Consider the following 17,448-nt stretch of genomic DNA (forward strand, 5'->3'; position numbering starts at 1 on the left):
TTAATTTGATTTTTACTCAAAAAGGTGGTTCCTGTAAACTATTTTCATTATAATGGCACAAAATCTACACATTCATATTCAAACTTGTATATAATGTGTTCATTAATTCACGTGTTGGACATTTCACATGTGAATAATTCACATGGTTTTCAGACATTTCACATATGAAATGTAATGATTCATGTAAAAAACAAAACAAATTTATACTGTAAAAACAAATTTTTTTCTTTTTTACCATTCATGATTCCACATTTTTATTTGTACTTATTAAATTCTGACAGTTGGTGCATACATGTACATACAAGATTTGTTGTTGTCTCTTTCATACCAGTATTCTTGTTATCTTGGCTACATTTATTCCTACAGTTTAATAGCTAAACCCAACTAACTATATAATATGGTAACAACTAAACCGATATGTCTGTAGAAATAAAAATAATATCTGCTTCTGCCTAAATGTTGGAGCATAAATTCTGTATATACTAAGTGTATTATTATTGATGATGCTTCCCTGCAAAAAAATCCTCTTTTGACTTTTCTACCACAGTTTAACATTTCTAACAGATGGACATGTATGAAGTGTAGTTCATGGACACACATACAAACACCTGACACCTTTAGCACATTGGGTGTTTTTATTGAAATAGGCATAATAAATATCAGAACAGAGTAGTCAGTCCAACACAGACATGAAATCCTATCTGTCCGGTGGCGTACTTGCTGTCGCCATGGCTGTCAGTAGCATTTCCTGTTTCCTGTCTGTCCACTCAGAGTTAATACCACTTGCCACAGGCATGTTCAGGTGACTAAACAGCCACCCGGAAAGCAATGTGTGCAGTAGTCTGGTCTCAATCGTCTGTATTGCATGTCCTCCATTATGCAGCCAGGGGGCGTTCAGGGTCTGCTGCACGCTTTGTATAAACCAGAAGTGTTCTCTGTAGCAGTTTGTACTCACACAAATCCAGGACGAGACAGAGGAATCTGTTATTGTGCTATGGAGCTGTGGGTAGTCCTGCAGGTTAGGCAGCAGGAGTACGGAGGTTAAAACATGACAAAAACACATGAAGTGGGAATAGTGGTTGTAGGACATAAATGTTTCCAGTTATTCCACAGGCTTTATTAACCTTAAAATACCAGTGCTGCTGTCAGCTTGACTGGCCATGGATTCCTATTAAATTAATAAATACATGAAATGAAGACATTCAAAGCAAACCATGACAGGCTGTGTTGTCCTTCACAGACTCAATACTGGAAAGAGCGGAAATACTGCAGGTTAAAACAGGGAAATGTGACAGGAAAATGTCAACTTTTTTTGTCTCCCCGAATCTCATCTTCCATCTAGAAGCCATCAGAGAGGGTCACAATAAAAACACCTCAGCTAAATGTCAACATGCACTAATGAGAATATTTACACCATTTCTCAGAAAGGATTCATTTCGATGGGGGTAAGTGGCAACAGTGGCAAAATCTCTCATGCAGCAAAAGTTTAAGAGGGACCAAAAATTTGTACAAAGAAATAGTTCCACTTATTTCTGTAGGCTGCTGCTATAGGGAAAAAAGTTCTTTAATATCATGGATAAAACGCAGGATCTTGTTCCTTCCTTTTGTATCTGACAGAGGTCGTTCTGATTTCATCATGAAACTTCAGCTTGAACAGCCTTCTTGTAACAATAAACTGGAATTTTCAAATCTCAAATGAACCTATTTCATGTTTGGATGAGGTTTGCTGGACACGTCTTTAAGGGATAGATCTAATATTCTATAGTTTTCTTATTGTCAACAAATCCTGGGAAAGACCAAAACCAACAATGCATTGCTCTTACTAACAAGTGTCGTCTGTGTATCGAAAAAACATGAGTGCAGTGAATACCCACTTGTGAACCCAACAAAATACTCACTAGAACACCAAATGTGTATTAGTCCACAGTTGAAAATAGTCCCCAAAATGCACTATTTCCTCCCGTTTGAGTAACGTTTGCTATAGTGGCCAGCTGTTTTAGGAAATGACTGAGCCTTTTTAAAAACTGAAACAATATATCTGTGACCCATATTTAAAGATCGTATTTGATAGGGAAGTCATAAAGTATTAAGAGACTGACTAACACTCATTTGTGTTTGTTTTCATGGGATTTGTTGACAATAAAAAAATACAGAATAACACCAGACTTATGATTTAAATGTAAGCATTACAGTTGTTATTTTTTTTGAACAACCTACAATTACTGACCTCTGTGACTGAACTTCCAAAGTGGGAAGTTTTAGTTGTTCAGGGTTAGTTTGTTTATCCTCCTCTTCATCCCTTCATTGTACAGCTTTAACAAACTAATGTTACCTTAGTTCAGCATTGTAGGAAATAAGCTTAACACTTTCTCTCTGAGAGTGAGATGAAAAGATTGACATCAGTCTCATGTCTGTGTGTACAGACATGAGAATATGGAGCTGTAGTCAGAATGTGGTTAGCCTAGCTTAGCATAAAAACTGGAAGCAGGGGGAAACAGCTAGCCCTCCAGCTAGTCTCTGTTCAGAGACTATAGCCAGAGACTCTGCACAGTGCAAAGCAGAAGGTTTAACTGTTGCTCATTGGTGTATATTTTCACTTCAGACAGAGCCAGACTAGCTGTTGTTTGTGCTAAGCTAGGTTAACCACACCAAAAAAAGAGAAAAAATTTCCCAAAATGAAAAAAGTCCTGCCTTCAAATAAGTGTTACAGTGTTGCATACAAGCATAAAGTTTCACATAGTTGCATTTGTTTATGCTGATGTTACATTGAGAAATGGGAGTTAAGAACACATGCTTGACTTCCCAACTAGGAACTCCAATTTAAAGGGACATTCCGTGTGAAGAATTAAGATTTATGAACTCCTAGTGGAGACAAAGTATTAATGACCTGAAAGTTTCTGTTTCCAGGTTGGGAGCTTGTAATTAAACCTCTATCATATGACGTGAGTGGTGCATTATAATGCTCAAATTAGATCTGTGGAAGGTTTCACTCAATATGTGAACTGAAGGTGGCCGATTCACTCTGAACTCTACTGTTAACATCTGTATTCCAGTGTTTACTACATTAATTTGAAAAAAGTTTTTGAAAAATTGTTCCTTGCTTGCGTAAAAGTTCACTGTTGACCTTGACAATAGTAGTTTGACAAAATAATCTTAACTCAAAGTCCACTTACTAGCTTTTGCTAAAGCTTTCAACCAAAAGTTCCCTACTTAAGGCAGCCGAGTCAACTCCATTAAAACTGAGCAAACTCAAACCACTGATGAAGACCATGAGATGCAGTTGAAAGCATCTAAAAAGTTAGTGAGTGGACCTTGAGTTAAGATGATTTTTAAAAAGTGACGGTATTGGCAAACTGTTATGACTGTGTGAGGCATACACAAATCACACGCACGCACGCACACACACACACATACTGTTACAGTACACTACAGGAACCAGTAGATGGAAGATATAAAAATAAATGGAGGGCAAACACACAAACACACCAGAACACACACATCCTTGAAATATGACACACACACACACACGTGGACACAGCATTTAAAAGAGTCATTGGGTAGGAATGTCCATGCGGCCACAGGTAAGCTCCTGACTCTGAGCCACATCACTGAGATCAGTTTTTGTGTTCATCCACAGGCTGCAAGCAGAGAAAATGCCCAACACAAGTCCAGCCAATAAAAAGAAAGGAAGAGATGCATTGAGAGCTGGTGACTTGAACAACGCTGCACTGTATGAAAGTCAGTAGGTTACAGTGCAGAACTCCATCGCTATCTTTGCCATAATCCTCGTTCCAGTGTGTCAGTGATCGCTCAGTCTCTTCTTTCCACATCCCATAGGCATGCTGGCTAATGCTAACGCTAACTAGGGAGTGGGGATGGTGGCGCTATAACCACTAGTTGCAGGCGAGGAGAGAGAACGGATTTTATCACACAGGTTATCTAGTTGTACCTACTGAAACAGGGCTAGGCTACACAGCTAGCACGTAGAGAAACATCTGCTGCTGGTCTTTAAAAACAAAATGTTTTACTAAAATCTAAAAGGACCATACCAGTGGTTTTGAACTCAATGACTCCCAGTTATCTTCATATCAGTATATCTGGTTTGTAACACTGTCCTGTCACCAGAAATACTCACTAGAGCCAAATGTGGATTAATCCACCGCTTAAAATAGTCCCCAACAAATGCACTATTTCCTTTGTTTGTTAAAAACTACAGTGACCAGCTGTTTTAGGAAATTACTGAACCTCTTTAAAAATGAAATTATATATTTGTGAGCCGTAAAGATTTACATCTTCAGTGGGAACCAGTGGGGTTGGAGATGAGAGCCACAGACAGAGTAGGAAAGTGATTTTCATAGAGTACTGAAATAAACTGAAACCAGAGGCTACCTGGAAGGTAGATAGTCAATCTAAAAACAAATTATTAAAAGTATTGTAGTATTTTGGTGAATTGTACACAGTAATGTAGAATGTTTGGGATTTGTAGTTAATGAAGAGAATCTGATAAATCACTGGTATGGTCCCTAGTTAAAAAGAGTCTTTCAGAGCCACAGGTGGGGTAATAATACTGCATCCAAGCTCATCCATCCAAAGCCCTGACTTCTCTTGTGAAGCAGTTGAACTTGCTGCTTTGGTCTCTTGCCCCTCGTTTCCTCCATCCCTGGTCATGCGTCTAATAATCCCAGAGCCAATGGGCTGTAAGCTGGCAGGGCAGGTGAAGGTGGTGGTGTTGGTGGTGGTGAGGGGAGGGTTGGAGGAAAACATAGAGCTAGTTGGGTAACCCGGTGGTCCCCCCTGGTGTTAAAGGTCGATGCCTTTGACCAGCGAGGCCTCCAGTGTGATGGGGAAGTCGTGGAGCGTCTCCAGGACTCCGATGAGGGCGTTGACAGTGGTGCGGTCTCTGAGCAGGGCCGTGTCCTCGTACATCCGCAGGATCACCGGGCACTCCACCAGCAGGGGAAGCCACTGGGGCAGCAGGCGGTCCCTGCAGAACACACAGTGAGAAATACTGTTTTTTTGTATATGGTTGTTGCAGTTAGTATACTGAAAAAAAATCAACATACTTAACTGTTTCAAACTAACAGGTAATGATAACATATGTGCCTTAATCAAACTGCTGCCACTTCAACTTCACAAACAAACAGCAGAATGTTTTTCCAAAGATTTAATAGTTATTTTTGCTTCTCTGGTGTATTCACAAAACTGTTTTACCACCATCCACAAAGCTCCCCCATTTCCTTTGTGCAAGGCATTGTGGGATAACAGTGTTTATGAACAGCACACTCAAAAATCCAACATTTTTTGGTGCATACTGGCTTCTTTGATCTCTTTTCCAGGTTGAACACACTACAGAATCAAACCTGCTTAGACTTGGCATGTAGTCTGGAACTGGGACAGCTTGTGAGATGCATTTGCAAGCTCTGGGAAACTGCCTTAACTTATTCTTTTGGCCACTTGGGGGCAGCGGAACAAGCAAACATAACATCTAATAATTCTCTGTGAGTTCATCACTAAGAGCGTCTTCTTTATGGACAAGTAATCATGTAATCCATTTTTAATGTAAAAAAAAAAGATAAATCAAATGTTAGATCTATTATATCACAAAACTTCGAAATACATGAATCACATGAATTATCAAAAAGAGAGGAAGTCATAGAAAGAAGTGCATAGAAAAGACTGAAGAAAGCAAATACAGAGCAAAAAGAAAACAAATCTTATCTTTTTTCAAACTCTTTAAAGCTTCAGGAATAAAACAGAAAGGAAAAGGGCTGTATTAACAGGTGTGCACTCCTGGAAGATATATATATATTTAAACTGGAGGAATTTAAACCAGACGTGTCAAAGGCAGGTGAGCTAAAGCTGAAAATGACACCAGTGTTGTGAAACTGACCTGGCTCCGAGGCAGACCAGCAGCTGGAACTTCCCATCCTTGCCGATGTTCCTGGGTGTGGAGTTGATGGCGTTGACATAGTGGCAGAGTGATTGACAGGTCATCCCCAGGGGCTCTGCTGTCTCCTGAAGGTCTCCCATCTGGTCAGCTGACTCCATGTAGGCAACGGCCTTCTCTGCAGCGGGGAGGGGAGGAGACGACAGACTCAGAGAGGTTTCTTGTTTCCTTTCACATCCTAATGTCTTGTGCTGACTTTAATGCTCACAAAAACCATAGATATTAACAAAAAAACTATGCTTAAGTGTCAAAAACCCCCACAGTTAGTGATACTTTGTGCACAACAAAAGCTCTGCAAGAATGAACAGAAGTTCAGCAGCAGATGGCGCTGCAGCTCCACACTCACCCACAAAGTCCCACACGAACACAGTCTTCTGAAAGAGCCGGGCCGACTTGAAGCCGTGATGGAAGAACTGCTCCAGAGCTGACACCAAGCTGTTCTCTCCACACAGCAGGACGGTCAGGCTGCCTCTCTGCATGAAGACACGACACACACAGAGAACAGAAATCAGCACGACAGAGAGAGACGCCACTGAGCCAAGTGGCAGTTTTGAAACGACAGAAGAACACAAAATGCTAAAATGCCATATGAATGAAAACAGCATTAAAAAGCAGAAGTCCATACTCTGATAGACGCCACACAAGATTCACCAGAGGCTGCTGGCATTGGTCAGAGTTAATTATAGTCTCCAAAGAGACCAAAAATCAAAGCAGCACAGACAGATATATCCTGACTTTTAGTCCTTAGTATGGGTCAAGCTCCAAAAACACTGGATCCTACGCTTCCCACAATGCAATAGTGATCTTTTTGTTAGACCCTCCCTGCCTCAAACATGTTTGGTTTGTATAACTGCACAAATCTGAACATTATACTGCAGTTTGAGCAGGTTAAAGGGTTAATAGTGAAACAGAAGCACTGTTATCTGAGGAAAAACTGTTAAATTTGTAATATCAAGTCTTTAAAATCCCCCCCAGACATGTTTTAAGACTTAAAAAAAATACTTTTCTTTATAATTATTAATTTCTAGTTAGGTAAACAAGGTAAACTTTCCTCCTTCAGCAGATGAATGTGACACACAAACTGCACATTCATCATTCTGCACAGAGAAAAGATCCTCTAACTGTAGTAACAACAAGAAAAAGACATTTTTGAATGGAGGGGAAGTTTAACATTAGTGGGTTTTAGTGGGTTCTTGCAGTGTGTTCCCTTCTGGCTTCCCTGTGGCAGATTTTCATGGCTGATCTTTTTGAGGAGATCGCAACACTCGTGAAGAAAGAGCCTCTGATCACTGCTGTCTGAGCTCCTTCACGGCTGCATGAATCACTCTCCATTGCTTTGCTCTTATGTGCTGGACAATAAGTGGCCTGAGTCATTTGTACAACATCTGTTTCCTCTGCAGTGGGAATACAACTGCCATTAAACAGACCATGAAACACCACTTTACTGACAAAACATAATGAACACAGTCACTGGATAGACACGGAGAGAATACAAATCCACACTGTTTAGGGATGTGAAGGGTTCACAGAAGGTACAGCACTGATTAAGTTAATAATAAAATGGTTTCATTCATTATCAAAGAAAGGAATTCAGAGACTGAGAATGAGAACAGTCACACACCTCTTTCTCTGGCTTGTGGAAGTGTTTGATGATGTTGTTCACCGCCTCCCCGATGGCCTCTTGGATTTGGGCTGAATTTGGTTCTGGAATCAGGAAAACAGATACATGAACATCAAAACATCAGCTCACTGCTTTTTAATGAAGAGCTACTATGTTATACTGTAACTATGCTGTGAGGTTGTGTTTTTGTCTGGGAATGTGGGGTTTAAAAGCACCTGAGGGGAGTTAACATTCTTGCAATGGAAGCTTATACTCTCATGTTTATTGTGTTAAGATTATGTGTCTTGTATTAGGACTATACTGTCTTATGGTTAAGTGTACAATGTAATACTCTTGTGTCTTCTCTGCTTCTTGTGAGAGCATGTTCCACTGCTGCTTCCTGACAGGTGTTGATAAGTTAACGAATGCAAGCTGTGGGATTCGACCTTCAACTTTTACTCCCCAGCAGACAGAGGCAGAGACGGAAACTCCCGAAGGAAGAAAGATAGATAAAGCTATGAATGGACAGAAGGGATTGTGCGTTAATTAAAAGACACCTGTTAGGATAATGAATATGAGATGTTCTGTATGTACTAATACTTTCACTCAACAGTATCTTTTGGCCTCAGGCTGTCTGAACCATTTGCAAATGCTGTTGTTGATATTGCAATTAAGACTCCAAGAGACAATGAGCTGTTATTACAGACAAATCCCTCTACAGTTCTACAATGAAACTTACACATAGACTCACTATATTCACATTTAGGCTGACAAATTAAATACATAAATAATAGATGCAGTAATTCACCACCATCATTTCATTCTGAGCAGAGAGAGAGAGCTTTGAAATATGAAGTCTGGTGTATACCAGTGGAATAAATATATATATATATATATATATATATATATATATATATATATATATATATATATATATATATATATATATATATATATATATATATATATATAATATAGACTTTTATCATGCTTATTCATAAACAATGAATAATTGATGCATAAAAAATGACTTGGTGGGTTAATAAGAAAATACCCAACGAGGTAACAATAATGAAAACATTATTAAATTTGCCAATTAATAATTATTTGTCCTTATTCAGTATTTAAATTATAAATTAATAAACACATTGAAAAATGGAATTGTAAAATGAACTTTAAAGATGTTTTTGAAAGTGTACTTTTTATATAGATAACTAGAATATAATTTTTACATATCTAAATGGAATACCAAAAAGTCACACTTAAAAGACCTTTTTAAAGAAATGAATGTAATAAATAATAAATAAAATGCATATTTTTCTTACATACATGTATGAGTTAATCATTTAAAGATTAATTAAATATAATGATTAATCATTAATTGGCAAATTTAATTACTTTTTATTATTATTTTACTTTGAGTCAATTCATTCAACATTTAAATGCAAATTTAATGAATCAGTTTCAAATAGTTTTTTATTAAATGTATCAATTGTGACACTGATAAGAATTAAACACTGAAAATATGAAATGATTCCAGTGGTGCACTCGAGCCGCCACATAATAGGTCTGTAAAATTGATTAATAATTTCATAGAATGTTTTCCTGGAAAGAAAAAATGTAATTTGGTTTAACTGCAGGGAAATAGACACAAAACTGTGACACAGTTCTTTTAGTAAGAGTTCAGTAAAGTTTCCTGAAGAATTTCCTTTAAAGCAAACTGCTTCATTCAAATCAAACTCAATAAATAAATCAGGACATATTCTCTGAGCTTTGACAGATACTGACTGTATCCTCGTCCAGACAGTGACGTGATGCTGATGCGTCTGGTCTGCGATGGCGAATGCTGCGGCGGGGGCGTACGGCAGCCCTTCCCAGAATCCTCCTCTCCGCTGGGCACCACCAGCTCACCTATCAGAACCCTCTCCAGACTGCCGTCATCCACGCCCTTACCAAGCCATCGACCACATGGGAACCTGGAGGACACAGAGACAACAAGGTGTTTATTCTGTCCTGTAGGTGGATTTACTACATCTACTTACTTTTTTCTTTTCTGTTTTATTCTTGTCATCTTAATCTGGAAATTCTCACTAGAGCACCAGATGTGAATCAATCTGCTGCTGAAAATAATTCCCACGAAAAAGCACTGTTTCCTCCTGTTTGAGTAACGTTTGTTAAAAACTACAATGACCAGCTGTTTTAGGAAATTACTGAGACTTTAAAAAAAAAAAAGAAATACATATTTGTGATTTATCTTCAGTAGGAACCAGTGTACTCTCAGTCAGAGAGCAGTGAGGGACGGACTAACACACTTGTGTTTTTGTTCTTCTCATGGGATTTGTAGGAAATTAGAAAAATGTAGAATAACACCAGCCTTATCCTTTAAATCCTATTCAATAATCAGCCTATTAGCTGGATTGTTTAGCTTGGTTTTAAAAGGACTTGGTCTAGAACCTAATTAAGGTTTAAATGCTTACCTCAGAAAGCAGCTTAAATCTCATTCTGTTCAGTTTTCATTGGAAAATTTTATTCTGGAAAACAAACACTGACAGTGGACTGAAGCCAGCATTTGGAAACCAGACTAATCAGCAAACTATGAGAAGTATTTAGATGATTTAATTTGCTTTTATTAACTCCCAAAACTTGTGAACAAGTGTTTAAATAAAGAATACAATAGCATGAAACATCTTGCTGTTTCTGGAACTTATGGAAAATCTATAAAAAGAGACTAATGAGAGCAGGTTGAATGTATGGAAACAAATGTGAAATCTCACCTGTATGTGTGTCCTGTGATCTCATTGCGTACCATGACACAGTCCACCAGCCATTTAGCCAGGAGGCCGGCGTTATCATGACCCAGCTGCACTGTGGTCAACTTCCCCAGGTTCTGACACTACACACAGACACAGACACAGACACAGACACAGACACAGACACACACACACACACACACACACACACACACACACACACACACAGAGGAAAGAAAATCAATTTGAAGCAGAGCACTTTCATATCCAAACATACTGCAGCATTCATTTTTTCTACTACTATATTTACTGTATCACACGACACACTCCTGCTCTACAGCACTAACTAATAGCACACACTGTTATTGCTGCTGCAGTGGAGACACAAGTGACAACTTCTAGATTGATTATATTTGACTGTGGATTTTTCAGCTTGTTGAATATCATTAAATGTTTTCAGTCATAATGAAATTTTCTAATTTTTTTCTTCACTGTATTTTCCTGCTTAATCCGTTGACTCCCATGGAAATGAGAATTAGTCGAATTAAATTCTTAATCCTTTCAAGGACGCTATCCCAGCATGCACTGTGCTGAAGCCTCCACACTCAGTGACTCATAATATTAAGCTACAGTGAACATTTATCTCTAATCCACTTCTCTTAGTAGTTCAAAGTAGTGCTAATGATGACAGTGCATGCATGGAATATAACACAGGACTGCCCCTGAATTTAAGGTGGTATTTCATTTTGTAAACACCTTCTAGACAGACCAAATTATGACAATCCACCCTAAAAACCACTGTTTTTTTATAACAAAGCCGACTGCAGGACAATGACAACAGAAACAGGCAACGAGAAGCATTTCAAAAGAGACAAAGAGGAGGATGATGGGAAATGGAGGCAGGGAGGCAGGGCTTCCTCTAACCTTGAACATGGCGGAGATGTGCGTGTGAGGCCTGAAAGCAGACTGAGGGAGATGGAGACACTTGTTAAGACACAATGGATGCACAATAAAAATGGTGGTATGATGATGTCAGAACCACAACAAGAACATCATCCATCATGCACGCGGGAGAAGAAAAGATCACCAGTGCAAACATGCGGCGTGAGAGGAGGACGGCAGGAGGTCTGAGCATCCTCTGCACTAAAAAAAGCCTTTTAAGTTGTAGCTAATGATTTTGCTCACTGAATCTATAATGACACTCACACCTGTTGTTTTGCTATTTTATGCACGGATCACATTAAGGGTGCCTTCATTCATTATTTAAATCTTCCAGCACAGTAAACAGAGTATTAGCTGTAGCAGTAACTGACCTTCTGCGTTTTTTCTACACACTTTTCACACAGATTCAAGTTGATATAGTGAGATTATTTTATAAAGCAGCAGCTATTTTTACTTAAAGCAAACCTCCAAACCATGTTTCCTCTAGATGGTGAGAAATCTGTTGAGTCAGCAGGAGAGAGTTCTCACTTCATGTAAGAGATAGTGGCACTGTTGTGCACATATATACGCTCATATGACTGATGCAACTTCTCTATTTTAGTAAAAAAGAAACATTCCCGATTGTTGTCTCCAATAACTCGAATATCTGTAACACTATATAGATATGTAAAGTTCAGTATATTAAATATTCGATGCTCTTTATTGATTATATTGATAGAACATAGCAGAGAGCAGAGTAGACCATAGAGACCTTATGTCAGTAGTTAATATATGCAGTATATGTGTGCATATATGCTACACACATACAGTATATACTCATGTAGGTCTGTCATGTTTTTTTCTTTTACAATTTAAAAAATAAAATGATGACCTTATACATCACTGCATCTAAATTACACAAACATGACTGAAATCTCTTTGCTCTACATGTGGCGGTTTTTGTCATAATGTATGCAATGTTTAATCACAAATCCATGGCATTCATTTCCCAACGAATCCTAACATTTGCCTGCTGGGTTACCAGCTTAAACCTCAGCCATCGTGGCGAAGCTGTTGTGCAATTATGTTTTATCACGCTACAATATAATATGTCAAATTCCCCATGAACCTCAACTTTTGAGCTATTACTGTCAGCTAAATGTCTATTTCTAGTTGAATTAGTCTCAGTAGTGTTGTTTTCTTTTTCTATCCCTTAGTTGCATTTGCTGTAATTCTTTATGTATTGTTTTTTTACATGGAGATGTTCAATTTTGAAAAGCTAAATAAATAAAGAAATGACAGTCAGAAACTAAAAAAAAGCAAGAAACGAGAACGATCCTTTAATGGAGCACAAGTCATGAAGAGCAAGTGAAACTAGCAGCAGCTCCTCTAATGTCAGTGCTGTTGCATGCAGAGTGTGAGTGTGATGTTTCACAGTAAAGAAGGTGAGAAACTAAACATCATGCCCAACACACAAAAACCAAACTTCACCCAAACTGCACCCATCTCCAGGGCTTTAGTGCATGGCAGGGAGGCTGCACACATGCCATAGACATGGAGTGTATACTCAGCTGGTGAGAGGTCAAAGGTTACACTACTCACGTCAAAGGTCATCTCCAGGACGTTCTTGGGGATCTGCATGATGCCCGAATCTCCCAGCTCGCCCGACACACACACCCAGGGGTTGGAGGTGGTCATGGCGTTGCTCAGCTTCTTGATGGGGATGATGACAACGCGGTACGGAATCACTGTAGGGACAAACAACACGTCAGTGCCAGAACAGAGAAACAAACACTAACATGCTAATTAGGCTGGATGTAGCTTATGTAAGTGGGCCAATTCAACGGTGGAATCAGATTCAGGGCAAACACACTGTGCAGAGGGAAACAGAATAACAGATGAGACGGCTGTAAATCATCAGCTGTGGGTGCTTGTGTGTGTGTGTCTGTGTGTACAGTATGTGTTATCTTAATGAGAGTCATATGTGGCGTGTGTGCAAACACTGAACTGAATAATACATTGTGCTTTAAATCTTTGATTAAACTGTACATATACCCCTCATGGTTTATTCATACTAATAGCTCAGCCAGGCATTGATCCATGTTCAGCTCCATCCATCTAGCAGCTGACATTAACCAAGTAACTGAGAGAAGGAGCGGGAAGAAGGCCTTCTCTGTGAGCATGGAAAGGCTTTATGGATCTGGCAGGTGGTTTACAGGTAGAGTCAGTGAGGCTTCTTTCCACATGTTTACAAGGTTCATGTTATTTTTGTACTTTTGTCTGATATTTTTGGGAATACTGATAACATTCAGCTTCACTTCCTTATTCAAATTTGACCTAACAGGGTAGTAATGTGAACACAAAGTTTGTCAATGCAATGGATTGGAGCTGCAGCGATAAGTTGATGAATTGATTAGTTGATTGACAGATAATTAATCGCCAACTATTTTGATAATGGTTTATGCAACTTTAGACTACTGGGACACTGGAAAATTTAGTTTGCAGGGCTGATTAACTCGTCCATTTGTCAGTCAGTTTGGTGTGGGCTGGCCATTCAGATTTGATGCCCCTTCTTACATCACTTGGGGCTTCAATGAAATTACACTGGGACTGGGACCTGGCTCAACTAAGCTAACATTATTTTGAGTGTGGATGGAGCAGCTATGATGTTAGCATAGCTCTGATTGATTTGAACTCCATTCAGAAAACAAGCATTTTAAAAGTTTTCTTGTCGTCTTGTGGACAGACCTGACAAAGGATGAATTCAGACTTTTTGCAAATCAGCATCATGATGTAGTTATTTCAGCATCCTTTTGATCCATTTATTGCAATTAAATCACAGCAAAATCTAAGTTAATTTTGGCTTCATTCAGGCTGAGCAGTAACAAGTCGGTGCCAGCCGTTGCATGCTAGCTGTTTGGGGGGAACAAACACAAATGATTTTGTTTCCGTTTGGCATTGAAGTTTGGTTGTAGTTGAGCTGAGTGGTCGGATGTCATGTGCAGCTGAGGGAGGACTCACTGATGGTGGTGAAGACGCTGGTGAAGCAGAAGTAGTCGACAGCGTTGAGAGAGAGCAGGTGGAAGAGGAACTGTTCTTTCTCCTCTTCACAGCGCAGGAAGGCATAACGCTTGTACAGCTTCCTGTGGGCAAACCACATCCAGATCAGGTTCTAATACAGGAAAATATCATCTGCTGTACAGCCTCTTCCTCTGTCAAAATTGTGTGTGAGTTATCTGATTATACACGTGCTCACTTGGTTAAGGCTTGTCGGGACAGCAGCTGTTTGAGGTGCTGAGAGAGCAGCTTCTTCTCCAGGGACAGACGGATCCAGGCTCGGGCTCGTCCCACATCTGTCTTAATCTCTGACATACTCTGGATGCGCCTGCAGAGATACATGATAGACAGAGAGAAGATTTATAGTGATGAATACCATAAAAACAGGTTTCTCACATTCTGGCACCCTTATCAGTCTGATGTCCTGTGACTCCCAGGAGCTGAGTGATGAACTACTTTAATTTACTTTTTGATGTCTGGACTTCCATCAACCTACCTCGTCAGTTTTTACTTCAGTTTACTTCAGGTTTTGTGGTCGCACCTGGAACTCTTCATTTCAAACAATTTTTTCGTTTACTAATTACACTTAATTTTTGCAATATGTCATATACTTAATTTACATAATAATATAATTCTGTTTCTCCATAATTATACAACTGCTACTTCTATTTACTCAACTGTATGACGTTTATTTCATATCTGTCTGTCCTGGAAGAGGAATTCCCCCTCTGTTACAAGCTTCCTTTTGCTTGGTTTTTCACTTTTTTCACTCTTAAACCTGCCATTATTGATCCAGCAACATATTAATTCATTTGGAGTCGTGCAAGTCCAATGTTTCACTCTCTTTTAGCTCTATTTTTGCTCTCTTTAGCTGCTAAATGCTCCACTATATTCCAGCTAGTCTACAGTTAACTGTGTGTGTTTGCCGTTTGGTGCTGATCAGGTAGCGTACAATTGTTTTTTTAAAGCCTTTTCTCTGAAAACAGCCGCCTGCTGTGGCCAAAAATGATGCTATGAGAGCGCTGAGAGTGAACCAGAACAGTAAAGTTGCAGCCAGACAGCTAAACAATGAGCTGAAACTTGGTAAAGCTGAGGGGAGCTGCAGAGTCGCTGATAATTCTCTGTAGGTTCATCACTATGAACTATGACCAACACATTACACACTGACATTTCATACATTTTTATTATTAAAAATGTTGATTATAGCAGCTTTAAAGGGTTGTTTGTGGAGTATCTCCTTATCTGAACTGAGGGTCTAAGGATAAAGGGTGTCATATGTTGTACACAATGAGGCAATTTCTGATGATTTTGGACGATATAAACAAAACTGACTTGACTCCTTAATTTCCCAGAATGCCACGCAAAAACTTTACATCTCACTGTGGCATGACTCTTTGCATGATCAATATTTAAGCCATTAGGTCTAATAAAAATGAAAAAGTGTCAAAGAGCCCAATCAGTAAAATCATTTTGGTTCCAACTGCATTATTCTACTGTTGTGGTACATCAGCAGATCTGCATCTGATCAATCTTCAGTAACATCTTGCCATCACCAGCGGACAGCAACACATACCTCATATCCTGTATCAGAGATACACGTAGAGACGGCATTGCAATATAACTATCAGACTTCCTCCTCTCAGGAACATGTGATACTGTTGAAGAGAAACACAGGACATGATCATGATGGCTGTGTTACACTCAGAAATGTGTGTTAGAGTTAATGTGTGGGTTTGTGTGTGTCTTACCTGGTGACTCGGCCTGCTGCTGCTCCAGCTTCTCCTCTCGGGCCTGACAATGCAGCAGATGGGACCACAGGGCCGACTTCCCCTGAGATGCAAGAGTGTGCGTGTCAGATTGTGTGTGTGTCACAGAGCCAAAATCCCAACAGACACAACAAACACACATAAATATAGCTAATGCATTCACTGAAAGATTATACACACACACAGAGGATTTATCAGGCAATAACCTCTTAGCCTCAATATCCATTATGCTCATAAAAACCTGATTAACCACGGTGTCTTTACATTGATAACAGGTGTTAAGAAAATTGTGACAGTATGAAGTTCCCTGTGTGTTTAAGTCTTGGTCCATGCATGTGTGTGTGTGTGTGTGTGTGTGTGTGTCTGCATGCTGACCTGTTTGACCTGCAACCCGTGGCTCCAGATTCTCTCCAGCAGGTCACACAGGCTGGCGATCAGAGTGTTCTCTTCCAGTCCAGTAATATTGGCCTCGCCGTGGCCCAGCTCCACCGCCTCCCGGCCCATCTTCTCCACCAGCATACGCTTTGTCTGAACACACACACACACACACACACACACACGATTAGATTAACAACTGGGATTATTACTGTAATCATTAATATATTGTGAGAAGCTTGAACGGTCAGTTCCACAAACCAACATCTATTTTGCTTGTAAGTTTTAAGAAATCCTTGAAAGATGCTGTACTTTTTGTGTTATTTGTTAAAATAATACTTCAACAACAAGAGAGGTGTTCACTCATTTCTTATAATGGACAGAATAACTGCACCATTGACACAGCTGTTAAGAAATGAATTACACTCTATGTGTGTAATGAAAATAGATTTCAAAATTGGTCAATATTGTAAAACTTTTGTCATGTGAACCCAGTTAGACATGTGGGACCCTTTACTGCTATCAGCTGTTTGGAGTTTAGCTAAGTCACATGATGCAAAAAAAAACTATACAATATATTTATAATGGTAAAACTTAGTCAAAAATTGGTTATAAAGGTAAACTGCAGTCATATGTATTTAGATATAGCAATTTGTTGGCCAGTGGTCATGGTAACAGCAGGATAATACTACTAATGCTACTGATGTTAGCTAACATTAGCCACCATACGCTACTGCTCATACCAGACCAAGTGAGACTGTTGCAACAAAACCTCTGAGTGTCCTGAAGTGAGCAACTGTGTTTTATTGCTTATTAATGATTTTTTTCACTTGTACAGAAAGAGTTTGTTATTTCTTCTTTTAAAAGTTACATGGTCTGACTTTAAGTCTCATTGGTTCCTGTGTCTGACTGGTGGTTTAAGTGTTTAACTTTGTTTTTTACTCAGATGGGAATTTTTATGCTCAGAAAAAAATTGCATCACCAGCAGTCTGATTTTGATGATGCAACCTGAGCAATGATGCATTCTGTCAC

General features: G+C 39.2%; 1 protein-coding gene across 3 annotated transcripts in view; it reads right to left on the minus strand.

The window, feature by feature from the left end:
* Positions 1–4,224: 4,224 nt before the first annotated feature.
* Positions 4,225–17,448, minus strand: part of dennd5b (DENN/MADD domain containing 5B) — a 78,192-nt gene continuing 64,968 nt past the window's right edge. For 2 of the 3 annotated variants that reach the window (XM_042403125.1, XM_042403126.1), the window contains 12 exons: positions 16,417–16,569; positions 16,024–16,105; positions 15,849–15,930; positions 14,475–14,603; positions 14,240–14,361; positions 12,821–12,966; positions 10,322–10,440; positions 9,336–9,523; positions 7,569–7,651; positions 6,294–6,420; positions 5,891–6,065; positions 4,225–4,984 (listed from right to left, as the gene is read on the minus strand). In XM_042403125.1, the coding sequence (XP_042259059.1) occupies positions 4,801–4,984; positions 5,891–6,065; positions 6,294–6,420; positions 7,569–7,651; positions 9,336–9,523; positions 10,322–10,440; positions 12,821–12,966; positions 14,240–14,361; positions 14,475–14,603; positions 15,849–15,930; positions 16,024–16,105; positions 16,417–16,569 (1,590 nt within the window). In that variant the 3' untranslated portion in view covers positions 4,225–4,800. Of the gene's footprint in view, positions 4,985–5,890; positions 6,066–6,293; positions 6,421–7,568; positions 7,652–9,335; positions 9,524–10,321; positions 10,441–11,221; positions 11,264–12,820; positions 12,967–14,239; positions 14,362–14,474; positions 14,604–15,848; positions 15,931–16,023; positions 16,106–16,416; positions 16,570–17,448 lie in introns of all 3 variants that reach the window. The other variant, XM_042403127.1, reaches the window with a different exon arrangement.

Source organism: Thunnus maccoyii, chromosome 23 (genome assembly GCF_910596095.1).
Source record: "Thunnus maccoyii chromosome 23, fThuMac1.1, whole genome shotgun sequence".
NCBI classification, from domain to species: Eukaryota; Metazoa; Chordata; class Actinopteri; order Scombriformes; family Scombridae; genus Thunnus; species Thunnus maccoyii.